We start from the raw sequence: 23,215 nt of genomic DNA, 5'->3' as shown, positions 1-23,215 counted from the left end.
TATGATGATATCAATGACGTCACGATACTCCCCACCGGGCCCACCGGTGACACGTGGAAAATAGGGGTGTGACAGGTTGGTATCAGAGCCAACACTGAGTGAATTAAACACTAGCCTTTTGTGTTTAATCTCAGTTACACAATTGCACACTCTTGAGTCTAGGCAAGAACATAGGACTAATCCTAATTCGTTATATTTTTGTTTCCTTTGTTATTTTATGATTAGCCCTTGCATGGGCAAGTCTTTTTTGTTAGAAGTCCCGTTTAGGGCAACCATGAACTTGTTTAAATTTTAATGGGACGGTTAGATTCCTATATTATAAGATCTACCATTGTGATAAAATGGCAAAATCTAAAAAGGACAAGACCTAGCTCAAGTGTCATTCTAAGACGGGGCTAAGATGGTAGTTCCTCAATTAGATTCAGATCCTTGGTAACATCTCAAATTAGGAATGCTCTGCGTTTAATATTAGAAGAATCTTAAAGGTAAAACTTAGCTTAATGTCCTTGCAGACATGGCCAATATGGTAAAACCTAGCCTAATTGTCATTGCAGACATGGTCAAGATGGTAAAACCTAGCCTAATTGTCATTTACAGACATGGCCAAGATAGTACAACATATTCAAAAGATTCAAAACCTTGTTAATGTGAGAAAGCATATGAATATACTTGACAAGGTGTGATTCGATAAAATCACATAAGTCATTGTTAAAATGGGTTATCCCAAATTCCCTTATTTATATAATCATCCCTTAAAGATGAAGTGCCCACGGGCTATGATTAACGTCCTCTGGGACTAAAGACAGTGGTAGCCTACAACTCCCTGTCTAGGAAAGGTAATGAACTTTGATTCAAACCTTAAATACCCCGATTCTGTAAGAATCCTGGGTTATGAAATTAAACTTGTCTACGTGACTAGGCCTTTTGTGCTATTGTATATAATTTAGGGTTATGATAAAAATTCTAAATAATTAACTAAAATGGGTATTATAAACCATGGTTAATAAATCGTTTAAAACGATAAAACTGTGTAAGCTTCTGTATAAACCTTGTCCTTGTTTGATTTTATGTAGCAATTAAAGCTACATGGCGAGGTCGGAGGAAGTGAACAGTCATCCCCTGGAAAACCACGATGATGATGATGATAGGATTAATATAACCAAAGGAGAGCTCCGAAACCTGGTTAATACAGCTGTATCTAAAGCTGTAGAGGAGCAATTCAAGGAGTTTAGTGGAACTCATAGTAGAGCTTCTTCGGTATCCCATTCTAAGTCTGTTTCTAAGACTCATTCGAAATCTCTTAGCAAGTCACCCTCTAAGAAAGGTGGACCGAAGAATGAGGATGTTGAACATTCCTCAAACCAACACAGTGTTCCACGTAAGAGGATAGTGTTCGATGATGAGCCACGTACCAAGTGTTGTACTTATAAGTACTTTGTATCCTGCAAACCCCGGGATTTCACTGGGGAAAAAGGGGCAATAGATTGTATGACTTGGTTAGATGAAATGGACACTGTAGTTGATATCAGCGGTTGTGCTGAAAGGGATATAGTGAAGTATGTATCCCAATCGTTCAAGGGGGAGGCACTGGCATGGTGGAAGTCTCTCATTCAAGCTGCTGGGAAGATCCCACTCTACAATATGTCATGGGAGCAGTTTGTTGTTCTCATTAAGGAGAATTATTGTCCACAACATGAAGTGGAAAGGATTGAGTCAGATTTCTTATCATTGGTGATGAAGAATTTAGATTGCCAAGCTTACCTCACCAACTTCAACACCATGTCTAGACTGGTTCCTTACCTTGTGACACCAGAACCCAAGAGGATTGCTCGCTTCATTGGGGGATTAGCCCCAGAAATCAAAGCCAGTGTTAAGGCTTCAAGACCTGCTACGTTTAGATCAGCAGCTGATCTATCCTTATCCCTCACCTTAGATGCGGTCAGGCTAAGATCGCTCAAGAACTCTGAAGAGAGTAAGAGGAAGCGTGAGGAGGATAACTCACGAGGGTCGGAGAAGAAGCACAAGGGAAACACTGATTCCAAGAAGTTTGGGTCTGGAAAAGGCAGTCAACGAACGGAGGAGAAGCCAGAGTGCACAACTTGCCAAAAACGCCACTTTGGAAAATGCAGGCTTGAGACCAAGTCTCAATCAGGACCACCTGCATGTGGGTTGTGCAAGTCTAAAGAGCACAAGACTATTGACTGCAAGAAAATTAAAAATGCTACCTGCTACGGCTGTAATGAGAAAGGGCACATTAAGACTAACTGCCCTAAATACGCCAAGAAGCCTGAGGAAGCCAAGAAGTCCAATGCTAGGGTCTTCCAAATGAACGTGCAAGAGGCAATTCAGGACGACAACGTAATCACAGGTACCTTCCTCGTAAATAATGTATATGCTAGAGTACTGTTTAATTCTAGCGCTGATAAGTCGTTCATAGATAACAAGTTTTGTAAGTTGCTGATTTGCCTGTTAAAACCTTAAGTGTGAAATATGAGGTGGAGTTAGCTGATGGAACCTTAGAAAACGCTTCAACCATGTTAGATGGATGTGTTATATCTTTTTGGAACCACCCTTTTCCTTTGTCCTTGCTTCCTTTGAAGTTAGCCGGATTTGATATAGTGTTGGGCATGGATTGGTTATCCCATAACCAAGCCCAGATCATATGCAATAAGAAACAAGTGGTAATTAAGACTCCGTCTAGTGAGTCACTTACCATTCAAGGAGATACCCAACACGGATTACCTGAGCAAGTGTCTATGCTCAAAGCATCTAGGTGCATGAAGAAGGGTTGTGTCATTTATATGGCACATGTAACGGTCGACGAGCAGAAGCCCAAGATTGAAGATATTCCAGTCATTTCTGAATACCCTGGAGTTTTCCCTGAAGAACTACCTGGCTTGCCACCGGATAGGCAAGTGGAATTCAGAATTGATATCATCCCCGGAGCAGCGCCTGTGGCGAGAGCACCTTATAGGTTGGCACCAACAGAGATGAAGGAATTGAGGACGCAGCTAGATGATTTGCTAGCTAAAGGTTTTATTAGACATAGTTCATCTCCTTGGGGAGCACCAATCTTGTTTGTCAAGAAGAAGGATGGATCGATGCGTTTGTGCATCGATTACCGTGAGCTTAATAAAGTTACTATCAAGAATAGGTATCCTTTGCCCAGGATCGACGATCTGTTCGATCAGCTACAAGGAGCAAACTACTTCTCTAAGATTGATTTGAGGTCAGGCTATCATCAATTGAAGGTTAAAGATGAAGACGTACACAAGATTGCGTTTAGGACTCGCTACGGTCATTATGAGTTCTTAGTGATGCCTTTTGGGCTTACTAATGCACCAGCCGCATTCATGGATCTCATGAATCGTGTATGCAAGCCTTATTTGGACAAATTTGTCATCGTCTTCATCGATGACATCCTCATCTACTCAAAGAGTCAAGCTGACCACGAGAAGCATCTTTGTTGTATTTTGAAACTGCTTCAACAGGAAAAGCTCTATACCAAATTTTCGAAGTGTGAATTTTGGCTTCACGAAGTCCAATTCCTTGGACATTGTCACACCCCAACCGATGGCGGAAACATCGGGATGAGACGTACAAACTGCTCAAAGACATCATAACACTAAATGTGACAATATAATTAAGTTTCATTTATTAAATTTGCAAAGTTCCATACATTGTCATAAAAAGGAAATAACAAACATCAAACATAGTTTATTTCAAAGGTGGGTTTCTAGGCTATCCTATTTATTTCTTCAAATCTTGACTTCCTCATCCTGCAGTATGCATTTAAAATAAAGTCAACAAAACATGTTGGCGAGTATACAAGTTTGAATATAGTATAATATGTTTGAAATAGTTTAACATGCTCAAATCCACGTGACTACCTGAGTTCATATTAACAGTTATACTCGTAACGATGATATCTATGTGTTCAAACCAAAGTTTAACGCAATTAACATAGCCTAACCCTAAAAGGGTGGTAAATGAGTAACATAGAATAAACCTAACAATACCCATAATATTATGGGAGGGGCGTTTCTCAACCTACAGCGCTGCCATTGTTAGGGGAGGCTTACAAAGTTAATGAACACACAGTCATAAATGTTTTACAGTAGCATAACGTGATTAACATGAGTCAAATAGATTCACATGAAATGTGGATTGAGGGTGCAAAAATGTTTAACATAGTGTGTTTGATATAGAAATGCATACAGCACCCAAAATGTGATAAAATAGAAAATGAGTCATGTATACTTGCGTTTTTCTTGGAAAAGATTAAAACAAGAGATTGCCTAAGAGAATGTGCACAAGAGATTTACCCTATTAATTTTGAGGATTGTTAAATATTGGGAATTTAATGGTTATTAAATAACAAGAACATTTACAAAATAATATTAATATTTCTAGAGTGAAATAATAATAATATGTCTTATTTTCATATCTTGTATTTAATGAAATACATGTCAATTTATTAATAAATAAGTGTGTAAAAATAAATACTGATTTTTATATACTATTAAAATAATATTTCTGATTTTTACTAAAGTATTATAAATATTATTACTAAAATTTTGGATTATATAAATAATAATTCCTGATTATTATGCACTTAAAAATAATAATTCTGATATATATATAAATATTATAGATTAATAATTCTGATTTAAAATAATAAATCTGATTATTATATATAAAATAATAATTCTAATCTAATTAAAATAGTAAATCTGTTTATTATATAATAATTCTGATTTAGATAAAATAAAATAATAAATCTGATTATGTAAAATAATAAATCTGATTAATAATTCGAATTTAAATAGTAAAATAATAATTCTGTTAATTAATTCTGATTTTATATATAAATTCTGAAAATCTAAAATAATCTGATTATTATAATAATTCTGAATAAAATAGTAAATCTGATTAAATAAAGAATAATAATTCAGATTTTAAATAATAATTTAAATAATAATTCTGAAAATTTAGAAATAAATCTGATTTATTTTGTTGTAAAAATTCTGATTATAAAAAAAAACAGAAATAATAATTCTGTTATAAAATTTCAGATTTAAAAATATATTAATAAATCTGTTTAATAATAATAATAATGATTATATTAATAAATCTGTTTAATAATAATAATTATTCTGATTAAATATAGTAATAATATATTTGTTTAAATATATCTGATTATAAATATAGATAAATAAATAAATAAAGATTATAATATTAATATTAATAATCTAATAATAATAATAATACTAATAGGTAATAATAATATTAATAATATTAACAATAATATTAACATTTATATTACTGTAATAGTAATATTAACACAAAACAAAGAAATCGAAATCCAAAAACGTAAAGCCGGAAAAGAAGAGGGTACCGGACTGTTGCAGACGGCGGCAGACGGCGGTGGGTGGTGGTTTCTGGTGGTTCGCAGCGGCGAAGGTGGTGATCGGTGGTTCTCCGGCGAAGGTGAACGAAGACTCGAATCGGTTGCGGTTTGTTTCGGTTTGTTTCGGGTGTGAAGGAACGATCATGAAGGGTTGTTCGGGTTTATATAGGGAATGAAGGGTGTCGGTTACGAACATGAAGGGACTTCGGGATTTCCGGCCATTAATTCAATCGGAGAAGATGATCAGTTTGGCGGTTATATTTGAATTCAGCGCTTAGTTAGATGTTAAATATAACTCGAGTTCAAGATATGCCGGATGTGGCATGCCCGGCCGAGTGGTTGAGTTGTTGTTTGTTATCCGAGACGTCCCGAGTTCGATCCTTGTTCCATGCGGTTCAAACCCCTTTTTTATTAACAGTTAGTCTGACTAACTGGGTTAGTCACTAACTGAGTTTTCTAACTCAGTTAGTGCTGTCCTTTGATAAAATTAACCTGGTTAGCTGATTTAACCAGGATTTAGCTAACCAGGTTAGTTTAACTAACCAAAATGATCAAAAATCATAAAAAATTCAGTTTTAAATATTTATTTATTTAATTTTAATTATTAGTTTACTTATTTAAAATATTAATAAAATAATATAAAAATTATTTTAACCCAAATTTTGATATTTTTACCGAATTAACGCACAAATTCCCGATTTTTGTACGGTTTAGGGTAATCTCTTGGCAATGATGGATTTGAGAGCTGAGATTAAGATGTAATTTCACTGTTTTTACGTGTTTAACATAGTTTCAACATGTTTTTAATTGTTTTGACAATACATAGTATTCAAACACAAATATGAATAAAATAATGCACTTTCATTATGATTTCAAGTCTCGAGGTACAATTTGGGAATAAAACCAAATACCACAAAGGTACAACTTACAAAATAGAAAGTACAAGTAGACTTGCCAAAAATGGAAAGATTGAAAATACGAGGTGTCACAGTCTCCCCTACTTTAGGAGATTTCGTCCTCGAAATCTTAAAGAGAAAGGACTGAACGAAGAGTAAAGTAATGGTCACAACACGGATGTTGAGTGCGAGGAAGTAATAACGAGAAACGTAAAATCAACAGTGATGGACTTGCCATCAGAAATTTTGACTAGGAATGACTTGGGGAGTTTCGAGTGAGTACAGTTTAACATAGATTCAAATTTAACAAATACAAATCCTTACGCGAGTATCCAGGTAATAGGGTTGTTAAAGAAAAAGCGTACCATCAGTGACTTCGTTGTCGTCTTGGGTTTGCTGTCGTTCTTGATTCCATAGAGGACATTGTGGGCGAAGGTGTGTAGTGTCTCCACACTTGTAGCATGCGCGTACTTTGTTGACTGACTCTTGGTGTTGGAACTTTCGTTTCCTGCCTTCGCTGCCACTTGCTTGGGCTTCAGTGTTAGTGGTAATCTGGTTGGCTATCTTGGTGGATGTTGCAATTTGTTTATCGCGAACGCGATTGTTGTTTAGGCTAGCTGCTAGACGATAGACAGCCTCGATGTTGTCAAGTTTGGCTGCTTCGATGGTATCACGCATCGTAGGAGGCAACCCATTAATATATTTCCGAATGGTGCGTTCTGTGGTCAACACCAAATGAGGCACGATAAAACACAACTGCTTAAACCGGGTAGTGTATGCAAGGTTTTCATCTCCAATTTGTTTGAGAGTCCAGAACTCTTCTTCTAACTTCTGCTGCTCATGAGGAGGGCAGAATTCCTCCATCATAAGCTGTTTGAGTTCTTCCCAAGACAACACGTAGGCTAGTTCATTGGATCGAATGTTTCTCTCGTTAGTCCACCAGTCTAGTGCCCTGGCTTGGAAGACACCAGTGGCACTTCGAACCTTGAGTTCCTCTGGGCATTCACTATTTATGAATGTGACCTCTATGCTGTCAAACCATTCCAACATAGCTGTCACACCATCCTTCCCAGTGAAAGTTTTGGGGTTACAAGCAGTGAAGTGTTTGTAGTTGAATGAGACTGGTTTAGGCTGTACTACGCGAGAATCACCAGAATGATTTGGAGTGCTGGAGGCTTGAATCTTAGACACTATCTTTGGCACGATTCTGGCAATCTGATTTGCCATGAACGTCATCATTTTCTTTTTGGAGTTAGCCTTGGATTTTCTGGGAGAGTGAGAGTACTGACAAGATGACGACATCTAGAAATTCAAAACAAGGAATGGATGAGACTTTTAATCATAATGTTTTTGTTTAGGAAAAATTGATTTCATGTATGCATCACATAGCACATTGTTTTTCACATAAATTGTCAAATAGTTTCACATAGAATAACATAGTATTGCACATAGAATAACATAATGTCACACATAGAATATCATGTATAATGAAAGCAAGATAAATTTAGTTTGTTCACGAAGGAGTAATTATTAATTGTTTTTAGATTGCGATAATAACGTGATTCGTGTTCCCAAACTTGAAATGAAGATAACGCTCAAATGTAAATCACATGATAATTGAGATAACATAAAAAGAGATTTATCATAAAAATATGGATTGTCACGGAACGTAACATAAGACTATTCCAAAGTGAATCGAAATCCTTTTCGAGTTAAGGAGACGTGCTTTGGTCTAATAGACAAATACTCTCATCGAGGAGCGACTAACGATATTTGTCCTTCCAGTTACTACACGTCCTTAATCGATTGGGAAAATCGAAACTTTGGCGAGATTGAAAATCAAGGAATGGGACTAGTTAACAAGATGCGAGTTTCACCTCTAACTTGATAACATCATACCCTGATGTGGTTGGTACTCATCCAAAGATGAGGGTCCACTAGAATATGAAATGGAAACTCCCATCAAGGTTTGGATGTCACTCCTAACTTGAGGGTAGGTTTCGTGCAAAAATCAAATTTAAGCTGAATGAAAATCATCACCAAATATGGGAATCACCCCTGTTTTGATGAATCATTTCGATTGTATTGCATGAGTGTCTTCACAGCTTCAATGTGTGTATTGTGTTAGCCTTAGGAAAGGCTTGTATATTAGAAGTCCAAAAGAATAGAGGGAAGCAAGGAAGAGAGAAGGGAATATTGTCTTAAACAGCAAATAAATGGGAAAGCTCCTAAACTATAGACTAGGTAAAAGTATTCCTACTTTTCCTAATTCCCTATAGTTATGGCTCTGATACCAATCTGTCACACCCCAACCGATGGCGGAAACATCGGGATGAGACGTAAAAACTGCTCAAAGACATCATAACACTAAATGTGACAATATAATTAAGTTTCATTTATTAAATTTGCAAAGTTCCATACATTGTCATAAAAAGGAAATAACAAACATCAAACATAGTTTATTTCAAAGGTGGGTTTCTAGGCCATCCTATTTATTTCTTCAAATCTTGACTTCCTCATCCTGCAGTATGCATTTAAAATAAAGTCAACAAAACATGTTGGCGAGTATACAAGTTTGAATATAGTATAATATGTTTGAAATAGTTTAACATGCTCAAATCCACGTGACTACCTAAGTTCATATTAACAGTTATACTCGTAACGATGATATCTATGTGTTCAAACCAAAGTTTAATGCAATTAACATAGCCTAACCCTAGAAGGGTGGTAAATGAGTAACATAGAATAAACCTAACAATACCCATAATATTATGGGAGGGGCGTTTCTCAACCTACAGCGCTGCCATTGTTAGGGGAGGCTTACAAAGTTAATGAACACACAGTCATAAATGTTTAACAGTAGCATAACATGATTAACATGAGTCAAATAGATTCACATGAAATGTGGATTGAGGGTGCAAAAATGTTTAACATAGTGTGTTTGATATAGAAATGCATACAGCACCCAAAATGTGATAAAATAGAAAATGGGTCATGTATACTCACCTTAGGTTGCGTTGCGTTTTTCTTGGAAAAGATTAAAACAAGAGATTGCCCAAGAGAATGTGCACAAGAGATTTAATGGTTATTAAATAACAAGAACATTTACAAAATAATATTAATATTTCTAGAGTGAAATAATAATAATATGTCTTATTTTCATATCTTGTATTTAATGAAATACATGTCAATTTATTAATAAATAAGTGTGTAAAAATAAATACTGATTTTTATATACTATTAAAATAATATTTCTGATTTTTACTAAAGTATTATAAATATTATTACTAAAATTTTGGATTATATAAATAATAATTCCTGATTATTATGCACTTAAAAATAATAATTCTGATATATATATATATAAATATTATAGATTAATAATTCTGATTTAAAATAATAAATCTGATTATTATATATAAAATAATAATTCTAATCTAATTAAAATAGTAAATCTGTTTATTATATAATAATTCTGATTTAGATAAAATAAAATAATAAATCTGATTATGTAAAATAATAAATCTGATTAATAATTCGAATTTAAATAGTAAAATAATAATTCTGTTAATTAATTCTGATTTTATATATAAATTCTGAAAATCTAAAATAATCTGATTATTATAATAATTCTGAATAAAATAGTAAATCTGATTAAATAAAGAATAATAATTCAGATTTTAAATAATAATTTAAATAATAATTCTGAAAATTTAAAAATAAATCTGATTTATTTTGTTGTAAAAATTCTGATTATAAAAAAAACAGAAATAATAATTCTGTTATAAAATTTCAGATTTAAAAATATATTAATAAATCTGTTTAATAATAATAATAATGATTATATTAATAAATTTGTTTAATAATAATAATTATTCTGATTAAATATAGTAATAATATATTTGTTTAAATATATCTGATTATAAATATAGATAAATAAATAAATAAAGATTATAATATTAATATTAATAATCTAATAATAATAATAATATTAATAATAATAATAATACTAATAGGTAATAATAATATTAATAATATTAACAATAATATTAACATTTATATTACTGTAATAGTAATATTAACACAAAACAAAGAAATCGAAATCCAAAAACGTAAAGCCGGAAAAGAAGAGGGTACCGGACTGTTGCAGACGGCGGTGGGTGGTGGTTTCTGGTGGTTCGCAGCGGCGAAGGTGGTGATCGGTGGTTCTCCGGCGAAGGTGAACGAAGACTCGAATCGGTTGCGGTTTGTTTCGGTTTGTTTCGGGTGTGAAGGAACGATCATGAAGGGTTGTTCGGGTTTATATAGGGAATGAAGGGTGTCGGTTACGAACATGAAGGGACTTCGGGATTTCCGGCCATTAATTCAATCGGAGAAGATGATCAGTTTGGCGGTTATATTTGAATTCAGCGCTTAGTTAGATGTTAAATATAACTCGAGTTCAAGATATGCCGGATGTGGCATGCCCGGCCGAGTGGTTGAGTTGTTGTTTGTTATCCGAGACGTCCCGAGTTCGATCCTTGTTCCACGCGGTTCAAACCCCTTTTTTATTAACAGTTAGTCTGACTAACTGGGTTAGTCACTAACTGAGTTTTCTAACTCAGTTAGTGCTGTCCTTTGATAAAATTAACCTGGTTAGCTGATTTAACCAGGATTTAGCTAACCAGGTTAGTTTAACTAACCAAAATGATCAAAAATCATAAAAAATTCAGTTTTAAATATTTATTTATTTAATTTTAATTATTAGTTTACTTATTTAAAATATTAATAAAATAATATAAAAATTATTTTAACCCAAATTTTGATATTTTTACCGAATTAACGCACAAATTCCCGATTTTTGTACGGTTTAGGGTAATCTCTTGGCAATGATGGATTTGAGAGCTGAGATTAAGATGTAATTTCACTGTTTTTACGTGTTTAACATAGTTTCAACATGTTTTTAATTGTTTTGACAATACATAGTATTCAAACACAAATATGAATAAAATAATGCACTTTCATTATGATTTCAAGTCTCGAGGTACAATTTGGGAATAAAACCAAATACCACAAAGGTACAACTTACAAAAATAGAAAGTACAAGTAGACTTGCCAAAAATGGAAAGATTGAAAATACGAGGTGTCACAGACATGTTGTAAGTGAGCGTGGTATCCAAGTAGATCCCGCTAAGATAGAAGCTATTATGAACTGGCAAGAGCCGAAGACGCCTACAGAGATTCGTAGTTTTCTAGGACTGGCAGGATACTACAGACGCTTTATTGAAAACTTCTCAAGAATTGCAGCACCCCTGACTTTACTCACTCGCAAGAATAGCAAGTTCGACTGCGGGCCTAAGCAGCAAGAATCCTTCGATGTTTTGAAGCAGAAGTTGAGCAACTCTCCTGTTTTGACGTTGCCTGATGGAATTGATGAGTTTGTAGTATATTGTGATGCATCACACACCGGGGTGGGCTGTGTGTTAATGCAGAAAGGCAAGGTTATTGCCTATGCTTCACGTCAGTTAAAGGTGCACGAAAGGAATTACACCACCCATGACTTGGAACTGGGTGCCGTTGTATTTGCACTGAAACTTTGGAGGCATTACCTGTATGGAACGAAGTGTGTAATCTACTCTGATCACAAGAGCCTTCAACATTTGTTTAGTCAGAAGGACTTGAATATGAGGCAGCGACGTTGGATGGAAACTTTAAATGACTATGATTGTGAAATAAGATACCATCCAGGCAAGGCAAATGTGGTTGCTGATGCCTTAAGTCGAAAGGAAAGGATAAGGCCTATAAGAATCAATGCCAAGAGCATTAAGATAAAGAATAATTTGAATGAAAGGTTGTTAGCAGCACAGAAGGAAGCAGTGCTAGAAGCTAACTATCCTGAGGAAAAGTTAGGAGTAACTGAGGAGCAGTTATCCTATGGCAAGGACAGAATCCTAAGGTTAAATGGACGGATATGGGTTCCTGTTTATGGAGGACTTCGGGATGTTATCCTCCAGGAAGCCCACAGTTCCAAATATTCCGTTCATCCTGGAGCTGATAAGATGTACCAGGATTTAAAGGCGAATTATTGGTGGATAGGTTTGAAAAAGTCTATAGCTGCCTATGTGGCTAAATGCTTGACGTGTGCTCAAGTTAAAGCTGAACATCAAAAGCCGTCAGGTTTGCTGTAACAGCCTGAAATTCCCACCTGGAAATGGGAAATGGTGACGATGGATTTCATCACCAAGTTGCCAAAGACTAAGAAAGAAAATGATACTATTTGGGTGATAGTAGATAGACTGACTAAGTCAGCACATTTCCTGCCCATTAAGGAAACATACAGTTCTGACATGTTAGCCCAATTGTATGTTGATAAGATTGTATCTCTGCATGGAGTACCAGTGGCTATTATCTCTGACAGAGATACTAGATATACATCTCATTTTTGGAAAAGTTTCCAACAGTCTTTGGGCACACATTTAAATTTCAGTACGGCTTACCATCCTCAGACAGATGGGCAAAGTGAGCGTACAATTCAAACCCTGGAAGACATGCTTTCCTGCATGTGTGATTGATTTAGGCGGTAGCTGGGATAAGCACCTGCCATTAGTCGAGTTCTCCTATAACAATAGCTATCATACAAGCATTCAGGCTGCGCCTTTTGAGGCATTATATGGTAGGAAATGCAGAACGCCCATCTGTTGGGCAGAAGTAGGAGACACTCAGTTATCAGGACCTGAAATAGTTTTCGAGACGACGGACAAAATTGCCCGGATTCGTGATCGCCTGAAAGCTGCCAGAGATAGGCAGAAAAGCTATGCTGATAAAAGGCGAAAACCTTTCAAGTTCGAGGTTGGTGATAAAGTGCTGCTTAAAGTGTCGCCCTGGAAAGGGGTGGTGCGATTTGGTAAGAAAGGTAAGTTAAGCCCGAGATATATAGGACCATTCGAGATCATCGAATGTGTAGGAACAGTGGCTTATAAGTTAAACTTACCTGAAGAGCTCAGTGGTATTCACAATGTGTTCCACGTCTGCAATCTAAAGAAATGTCTAGCTGATGAATCACTAGTCATACCACACACAAATGTGCATATAGATGAGAGCTTGAAATTTGTGGAAAAACCTGTATCGATTGAAGATCGGCAGGTAAAGAAGCTTCGAAGAAAGTACGTACCTATTGTAAAGGTCAAATGGGATGCCCGTAGAGGTCCCGAATACACGTTGGAGTTAGAATCCACAATGCAGGAAAAATACCCTCATTTGTTTCAGTAAATCTCGGGGTCGAGATTTCTTTTAAGGGGGTGAGGATGTAACACCTCGAAAATTCATGTCCAATATCATGTCGACACGTGTCATGGACTTAAATGTGTAAAGGATTGAATTAGAGGGACCAAAGTTGACAAACAAGAAATCTATGTGCGTAAAAGGATTCAAAGTGTCAACAATGAATAAATATATCCTTCAATAACCCTACATGATGTCTATAACCTTAAACGAATAAATCATGGATCATACGAAGCTAATTGTGAAAGAAAGTGAGGAATTACAAACTACATGGGCTAAATGTGTCAACATGTTTAAAGTATACCTCTAAGTGATCTTTTAGCAGACCCGAAGCTTTGTAATGATAAATATACTCACAAGAATGTGTGATAAAAATTTCACAAGGTTTCAATTAAGTATGAGAAAGTTATGGCAATATTCGTATACAAGGGGTTAAAAGCATCAAACTGCAAAAGTATGTCAATTTGTAGGGTATCGAACCTTCCGGAATATGACCATGAGTTAATTATACTCCATTTAACCTTTGTATAGCTTAGATATAAGCTTAGAGGTGTTTGGTGCGCTAAAATAAACTATTAGGTTATGCAGGGACTAAAAGTGTCAAAAAGTGCACAAGTTTGCATTTTCGCGCATATCTTGCATTCTGAATATCCCCGGACACCCAAAAATTTATGTAAGTACTAAAATATTTTATTTTAGTGTTTGTCTTGATAAAATTCCATTCGTCGCGTAAATTGGATCGTTTTTAGCGTCCGTCCGTGTTTCGTCGTAATTAGCCGAACAACGGGACCGTACGACCAAACGAACCGACATCCGGCATATTTTTGAACATGTTTCATGTTCCCTATGCTTAGGAATCATTGTAGAGCCTTAAAAATGGTTTAACGGGCCTCAAATGTGTCAGAAATGGCATTTGGGAGTGCAGGGGCCAAAACTGTCAATTAATGAAAGTTCCCATGTGCTGTGAAGGTCCTTACGAACCGTATGAAGGACCTTACGGTCCGTAAGCTATGCCCAGCACCAGAATTTTTAAAACCAGCTTTGGTTTTGCTCTCACACTCTCATATTCGAATCTAGGGGTTGCCCATTGTTTTGTAAACCATGGGTATGAAGTGTAGGGCTGAGATTGAAGCACGATTATCGATGAACGATCCTAACGGCTCTCGAAAACCTATATATACCCCTTTTATTTTGGGTTTCACTTGCACCTCTTCTCATTTCTGAATTGCTCTCTGATTTCTCTGCATTCTTTGAGGGTCTTGAGCTTCTTGAGAACCTCTTTCAGTCATTTGGACTTTTGTAAGTGATTCCTACATGCTTAGTTTAATTATTTAGTATTTAAACCGAAAAGTCAAGCGTTTTCGATAAACGCTTTGACTTACAAACGGGTGAGCCATGGTTCGCAACAAACATGGCTACGTGACCGTAATTAGGTAGGTGTTTAACCCTCAAAAGGGCACCTCCTAATTACCACGTTACTTAGTTTAATTGTCGGGTCAAATTAAAGTCAAACGGGTTGTTTTAAATAAAATTAATAACTAATAATGAAGAAGTCATAAAATCAGTTTTTGCCACTTTAATAACTTGGTAAATATTAGTTGAACATGTCTAAGCATGTTCAACCCGACAATTCTAAGTATAGGCTCGGTTCACAACCGAAAGTCGCAAAGTTTGACCTTTGCTTTGACTTTCAGTTCTGACCTAAATTAGCTTGAGTTTATTTATGCCTTAGGGTCCCTTGTGACCATGTTATATGTTAGTATAACCTCCCAAAGTTATACTACTTGGTTCTTTAGAATTAAAGATCATTACATGTTTCCATAATGCCGAAATGTTGACCATAATGCCCTTTGATATTAAAACGAGATTCTTGAAAATGTGAAAGGACTAAAACCTTTATTATTAATTTATAAACATGTCCATAAATTTCACATCAGTTTGAGGTTTAGATTAGGAGTTATGCTCTTTAGCGTAAATAAGAAACTTTTCGGTAATTAAAGCACATAATTAGCGTATAGCCTATCTAAACCCAATTTTAAATGCCAAACTTTTTACCCACTAATGTAATATAATATTTTGGGATTTTTGGAGATTTTTATTTATTTTTAGGCTGATCGTAACCTAGAGTTCTAAGCTTGATTCGGTTATTGCCGCATTTGCCCTTTTAGGCTATAAAATGGGTTTACAAATTATTTTGACCCCAAACCTTTTTCTACTGATCTAATATGATAAATAAAGTATTTTGAGCCTTCTGGAATAATAAAAATATCAGATTTTCTTTAAAAACCCGGAAATGGCTCCAAATCGCCTTTTTAAGCGTTTTTAACGCATAATACATATTAAAACCATTTTAGATCTATAAGACTTGATACCTACTGATGTTTTAAGTAAGTTTTCATACTTTAGCAGTAAGCAAAAGTCTTAAACTCAGAATCTCCAGTTTTGACCTTTTAAGTCTATGTGAAATTACCAAAATGCCCTTAAGATGCATAGTTTGGTTATAAGTGATAAATTTCACATATAGATTATACCCTACTGATGTAACTTAGTAAATTAAGTATTTTTACTGATTTAATCAGACCCGAAACTCATATTACTATTTAACCTCTTTTATAACCTTTAAGTGACCAAAATACCTCTACGGGGCATAAATTGGTTTTAAACTCGTTTTGGGCATAATGGAAGGTATCCTACTGATATCACAACATATCAAAGGCATATTAACTTATGGAACATGTTCATGACTCTTATGGTTACCCGTTACGCATGTTTCGCGTTCGGATCGACCTATGTAGCTAGGTTGCATATATTAGCCGAAATGGGTCAAACCAAATCGTTTTTACCTCAAAATCCAGAATGTGATTAAGTTACCCATATTAAACAAGTATTCAAGCTTGTCGGGTCAAAACCACCTTCTAAACCGGTCTTCGCTTTATCATGCGATTGAACCGTATCTTCCTTTTGAAAACTAACCGGTCTAAGTCTAAGCTTGATTAAAGACCCGTTAGGATTCTAGTAGGTTATTAAAAACCTTCGTTCTAGATTAGGAGCCCAGTAAAAGCTACGTGCACTTGCTGTATTTGATTTATACATTGCTCAGGTAAATACCCTTAACTTATTTTCCGTATACGGGCTTGGGATACGGTACTATAAAAGTACCGCTTGGTCGGGTGTATGTAGTCATTTAACTCGTATTGTGATTGATGTATTTACATAACCTGTTTGATATGTATTATTTGGTGTATGGCCCTTGGGGGTTAAATGACCATGTCCCGGATATCCTTGACATCATTCATGAAATGGCCACGACCTAAGCACGGGGTGTAGGCGTACACCTAACAGTTGCATTATGTAAAAACTGGTATCCCACTATAAGGAATCGACCTTGTGGGCATTATACATGTGGCGTGTCAGTTAACTTAAGTCCGGCCCTACAAACCGGCCCTAATGGACGACAAATGAGTAAAACTGTATACAAGATTATTTTGAATAATTGTCCCAAGTTATAAAATATTTTCGCCGAAGTGCATTTAAATCAATTTTCAAACTCTTTTCAAAATGAGTCAGTTAAGTTGTATTTACCAGTGCAAACTGACGTCTTTTCCAAAAAGGCTAAGTGCAGGTGCTAGACGAAATAGGCTGGCTACTCCAGGCATCATTACTCAAGTCTCGCAAGCTTTAGATGTCAAAGTCTGTTGAACAGTTTCCTTTTTATTTGATCCGCCTGTGGATCTGTTTCGACTGTGTTGTGATACTTAAACATTACATTTTATTCAGTTGAAATGAATCTATATCTTTTGCTTCCGCTGTGCATTTATATGTTGTGTTGTTTAACTATGATGATATCAATGACGTCACGATACTCCCCACCAGTGACACGTGGAAAATAGGGGTCTGACATAAACCGAAGGTTACAAACGATGGTCATTACGTTTGAAAGGTCTAATGACTTTTCAAACAAAATCATAGTTGGAAAGAGGGCTTATGGGTCAAACATGTTTACAAAAATCTCTCATCGTTAATGAAGGGCCGAAATGGACCAAAATGCCCTTATAAGTTAAACTGAGCAAACAACCCTTAAAGGTTGTTTGGAAATGAGTTTCTTGATTAGATAAATACTTAGGATAAGTATAGAAGTTAAAAGATGTAATATGTTAGTCAAATGGCTCTATTTGAGTCATTGCCTTAAAATAATGAGTTGAGGGGTAAAACTCGGTTTATATAAGTTATCATAGTAAACCCACCATAAAGTCAGTAGTGGTGGGAGGTTTTATGATAAGAAATGTGGTAATGTAATGCTAGAAGCGATCGAAAACAATTTTAAGCTTGGAAGTGCTTAAATACCCTTAACGGGTCAAAATAAGCACTTGGGAGTAAACGGATTTTAATTACGTATGAAACTCGTTACTTGAACCTAATATGATTGGAGATTTTGAAATTATAAATTTCATAAGTTAGGGGGGGCATACAAACCTGTTTTTGTTGGAATTATACATGAACGGGTCAAAACAGCAAAGCATAAAGAATATGCAGCACCTACCGTAAGTTACGGTAGCTACCGTAACTTACGGTAGCCACTAAAGTTGTTACGGTGGTTTTATACTGCATTACGGCAGCCCCTGAATGCCCAGAGGCTACCGTAACTTACGGTGGCTACCGTAAGTTACGGTAGCGCCCAGTTATTTTGTTGAGTTTTGTTTCGTGAATCCATTTGAACAAGTTTTAAACCGCGTATGACTAAAATCATTTCATGTTTATGGAATGTAGGTTGCCTAGTAGTACCGGATGACGACTGAGCCCAACTGTAACACCTCGAAAAATTTCGTCCAATAATGCATTGACACGTGTCATAGACTTCCGGTATGCAAAAATATACTTTAGTGGGACTAAAGTTGACAAACGGTGAAAACTATGGAACGTAAAGGTCCAAAGTGTCAAAAATGGATAAATAGACTCTATGATAACCCTACATAATGTTTATAACCTTAAACGGATGGATCATGGATCATACGAAGCGGAAATTGCACGAAAGTGAGGAATTACAAACTATAGGGGCTAAAAGTGTCAACATGTTGAATTTATACCTCTGAGTGATCTTTTGGTAGACCCGAAGCTTTGTAATGCTAAAATATACTGACTAGAATATGTGGTAAAAATTTCATGAAGTTTCGTTATCGTATGAGAAAGTTATGGCCAAAACCGTACTTGAGGGGTTAAAAGCGTCAACGTCGAATTTCATGACTTTTCGGGTGAGCGCAAAGTTAACCGAGGACTCTACCATGTTGGTAAATGTTCCAAGGTTCCTAAAAACCAAGATTTAGGGTTTACGAGTCAAGATAAGCAGCAAAATCATCGTAACCAAAGTACAGGGACCAAAACTGCAACAAATGAACCAAGTTTGGAGCTGCAGACCCCAGGCGCCCGCCTGAGGCCTTACGCGGGCCGCGACCCAGCGCCCAGCTCCGGATTTCGCGAACAGTGGCCATTTTGGTCCGAATTTTGAGTGTGTAACAGCTGTGAGCACCTCTAAAACTCACCAATGGGTGGACATGCAATATGGGACACTTGTGAACCTCTCATAACCTCTGAAACTCCTTAAAATCTGATCAAAAGCTCACATTTTGGGTCTTGAGTTAGAGAAACAAGAACACATACAAACTTGCAAGAACTCTCAAGGCTTTCCAGGAGCAATCTGATCGACAAGGCAACCTCCAAGTATTTTCTAGGCTTCATTAGGACCTTTGTAAGCATTCATATCATTCTATAATTCGTTCTAGCTTTGATTATTAGCAAAAAGTCAATCCGTTGTTCATATAGTTTGACTTTTCGATTAAACGAAATTGGCTCTGTCATTTCTCAAATTGAAACCACTTATAAGTTGGTATTTATGTGGGAAACAAACCCTCAAAAGGGTATTCTCTGATTCCCACTCTAAGCATGCTATTTGTCGAGTCAAAGTTGTTCTTAAAAAGTCAACAGAAATTGTTTTTGCGAAATATAGCATAAATGGTAATGTAGATGACATGCAATCAGTTTGATCATCAAAAATAACTTTATAATGAATATAAGAATATGTTTTATCATGATCAACTCGACAATCTTTAGTATAAACCCGGATTGGAACCGAAAGTCTTATAAAACGACTTTTTCGTTGACTCTCGATTCGGATCCGTGCATGCATGTTTGAGATCTGTATTAGAGTTTATTTTTGACCATTTTTATTTTAGTTTAACTTTCTGGAATTTTTACAACTTGAGTCTATGCTTAACCGATTCATTTGCATGTTTCCGATTTATGCTTAAAGTTGACTATTTTGCCCTTTTTGATATAAAACGTGATTTTTGAAAAAGTAAAAGAGTAGAAATCTTTATTTCTGATTTATAGACTTGCACCGAAAATTTGAGATCAGTTGGTGGTCCAGATTTTGAGTTATGGCCAATATGGTAAAACTACATCTTTATGTTAAATAAACGGCGCATTTAGCGTATAACCTATTTAAGGCCACTTTTCGATATGAAACTTTTTACCCACTGATGTTATATAATATTTTGGGATTTTTGATGATTTTTATTGAATTTTGGCTGATCGTTTCATAGGTCGCTAAGTTGATTCGGTTAATGCCGGTTTTGACCTCTTAAGCCATAAAATGAGGTTTATAAATCCTTTTGACCCCAAACATTTTTCTACTGATTTTATTTGTTAAATAAATTATTTTGAGCATTCTGGAAATATAAAAATCTCAGCTTTCTTTTAAAAACCCGGAAACGGCTCTAAATCGCATTTTTAGCGTTTTTAGCGCATAGTAAGCGTTATACTCATATTAAACATATAAGACTCATACCTACTGATGTATTTAGCATATTTTCATATAATAACAGTAAGTATAAATTTTTGAACTCAGGTTTCCAGTTTTGCCATTTTTAGCCCTTGTGAAATTACTAAAATACCCCTACGGTGCATAGTTTGATTTTAAATGATAAGTTTTGTTTATGGGTCATACCCTACTGATATAATATGTCAAATTAAGTATATTTACTGTATAAATCATACCTGTAACTCAGATTTCCAATTTAACTCTTTTATAATCTTTTAAATGACCAAAATGCCCTTATAAGGCATAAATTGAGTTTAAATTCATTCGGGGCATAATGGAACATAACTTGCTGATATTATATCATACTTAAAGCATATTATCTCAGGGAACTTGCATATGACTGTTTTGGTTACCCGTAACGCACTTTTAGCGTTCGGTTCAGTTTATGTAACTAGTTTGCATAAATTGGCCGAAACGGGTCAAACGTTATCATTTTTGTCTCAAAATCCAGAATGTATTTAGTATACCCACATTATACAAGTATTCAAACTTGTCGGGTCTAAATCACATTCTATCCGGTCTTTCGCTTAATCGTGCACTTGAACCGTATCGTCCTTAAAAACTAACCGGTCAAGCTTAGGCTTAAATAAAGACCCGTTAGGAATCTAATAGGTTATTATAAACCTTTGTTCCAGAATAGGAGGCCCAGTAAAAGCTATCTACACTTACCAATTGTGATTCATACTTACTCAGGTAAATACATTTTGACTTATTTTCCCTATACGGGCTTGGGGTACGGTATATAGAATACCGCTTGATCGAGCGTACAAATCTTGCACCCTTGGGTATGCAATTGGAATAATTTGATCGGCTCGTTTAAACAGTCTTGTTTTACTTTAAGCCTTTGGGGGGTTAATGACCGTGTCCCGGATATCCTTGGCATTATCTTACGAGATGGCCACGACCAGAGCACGGGGTGTAGGCGTACACCCGTTGTGTATAACTCTTTAATGTGGTGTGTCTATTAATCTTTAACCCGGACAAGATCTCGGGCTACCAAACGTACGAGTAGCATGTAATTCGTTCACAAGTTTATATTGCATAATTATCCCAAGTTATAAAAATATTTATGCCATGTGCATTTAAATCAATTTTCAATCATTTTTAAAATAAGTCAGTTAATTTGTATTTACCAGTGTAAACTGACGTATTTTCCCAAAAGGTTAAGTGCAGGTACTATACGTACTAGGCTGGCTGTTTCCTAAAGAGCGTCCACAATAGTCTCGCAAGCTCGGACGACAATAAACTGTTGAACAATATATCTTATTTTATTTGATCCGCCTGTGGATCCGTTTCAACTACTTGTGATATTTATTATTACATTTTAAATAAAGTTGAAATGAATCTATTCTGCTTCCGCTGTGCATTATATTATATTGTGTTGTTTGTCTATGACGATGCCAACTACGTCACCATACCCCACACCGGGCCCACCGGTGACACGTGGAGATCGGGGTGTGACACCAACGAAGAACCGAACACACGAGATCAAGCTTCCGCGAATAGTTTCGTCGTCACGTTTTAAACGACACACTAAATTACAAAATGTTGGAATGTTTTATTTAGTAAAATGTTTTAACAAACTCGTATTTTTAAGTGTACGTTTAATCTTAATACACTATTATAAGTCAAATTATTTGGACAATTGATTAAGTTGGGACTTAGGGTGTTACATATATGGATGGCATGAAGTGATCAATACATTAGAGTTATTGATGAAGATTAGTGTTCGGTTCGAGGCTTGAACCTTATGCTCTTGATGAAGATTAGTGTTCGGTTCGAGGCTTGATCGCAAATCCGGTAAGTGCATGTATGTTAATGGTTTAGCGTATTAAAGTGTTATAAGCAACACATAGGGTTATTGTGTAATACACGTTACCCCAATTAAATGATTGATATAGCTAACAAAATTTCGTGCATTGACACATATAGTAGAAAAGCCTTGTATTATGATACGGGCGTCTAGTAAAGTTGACATGGCTAACTTTTGTGAATGTCTTAACTAAAGGACACTTGCATTTAAAGATGGCAAGGGTTAAACAAATTACAGATATGACAGAGGAACGGTCCGAAGTATGACAAGAGGAGCATGCTCACCAAGGACTAAATCGTGTAACAACCGCGAACAAGGTTAATGGCAAGAAACGCCCGTCGGGGCAAGCATTACCAGGTGCGCGCTTTTAAATATAATCGCACAAATAGCAATATGCAACAAACATGTAGAGAATGATTGTTGCATATGTAAATTAGAAACTTGGAAAACCTGAATAGAATACCTATCCAGGATATTATTTCCAAGAAAAACTAAATAGAGGCGTTACTTACGTAGGGCGTGATGTGAAAACTATAAAAAGGTCGTGCGTGTCATGTGTTAATCGCTTACTCTGGCCAAGTAAGTAGTGGCATATGATACCATGAGCTTCTTATAGCGGACACATTTACATCCGATGTAGTAGGGACAGGGTAAATGGGACAAATTAAAAGTACCTAAATGAATCAAATGAGTAGAATATTTGATAAAATGTAAACGCACAGTCGGGTGACGGAAGCGTATTACATTGAGATAATGAGCCCGAGTAAAAGGACAAAGATTAATGTAAAATAACTAAGATATGCATTGGGAGGGAGTATACTTACACTCGAACCCCGAAAGTACAAATATGTAAAATGAGTAAGATATGCATTGGGAGGGGGCGTACTTACACTCGAACCCGGAGAATGCAAATTTGACTCTTAACGGGACGTTTTTGTAAAACGCCAAAGCTGAGGATAAAG

General features: G+C 35.8%; 1 protein-coding gene across 1 annotated transcript; it reads right to left on the bottom strand.

The window, feature by feature from the left end:
• Positions 1-6,654: 6,654 nt before the first annotated feature.
• On the bottom strand, positions 6,655-7,608 carry LOC110907532. The gene has a single exon (XM_022152500.1). It carries the CDS (start codon positions 7,606-7,608, stop codon positions 6,655-6,657), a length of 954 nt encoding a protein of 317 aa, XP_022008192.1.
• Between the last annotated feature and the right edge of the window lie 15,607 nt (positions 7,609-23,215).

The sequence above is a fragment of the Helianthus annuus genome, chromosome 14, assembly GCF_002127325.2.
Source record: "Helianthus annuus cultivar XRQ/B chromosome 14, HanXRQr2.0-SUNRISE, whole genome shotgun sequence".
NCBI lineage: Eukaryota > Viridiplantae > Streptophyta > Magnoliopsida > Asterales > Asteraceae > Helianthus > Helianthus annuus.
This window is presented reverse-complemented; position numbering and strand designations above follow the sequence as displayed.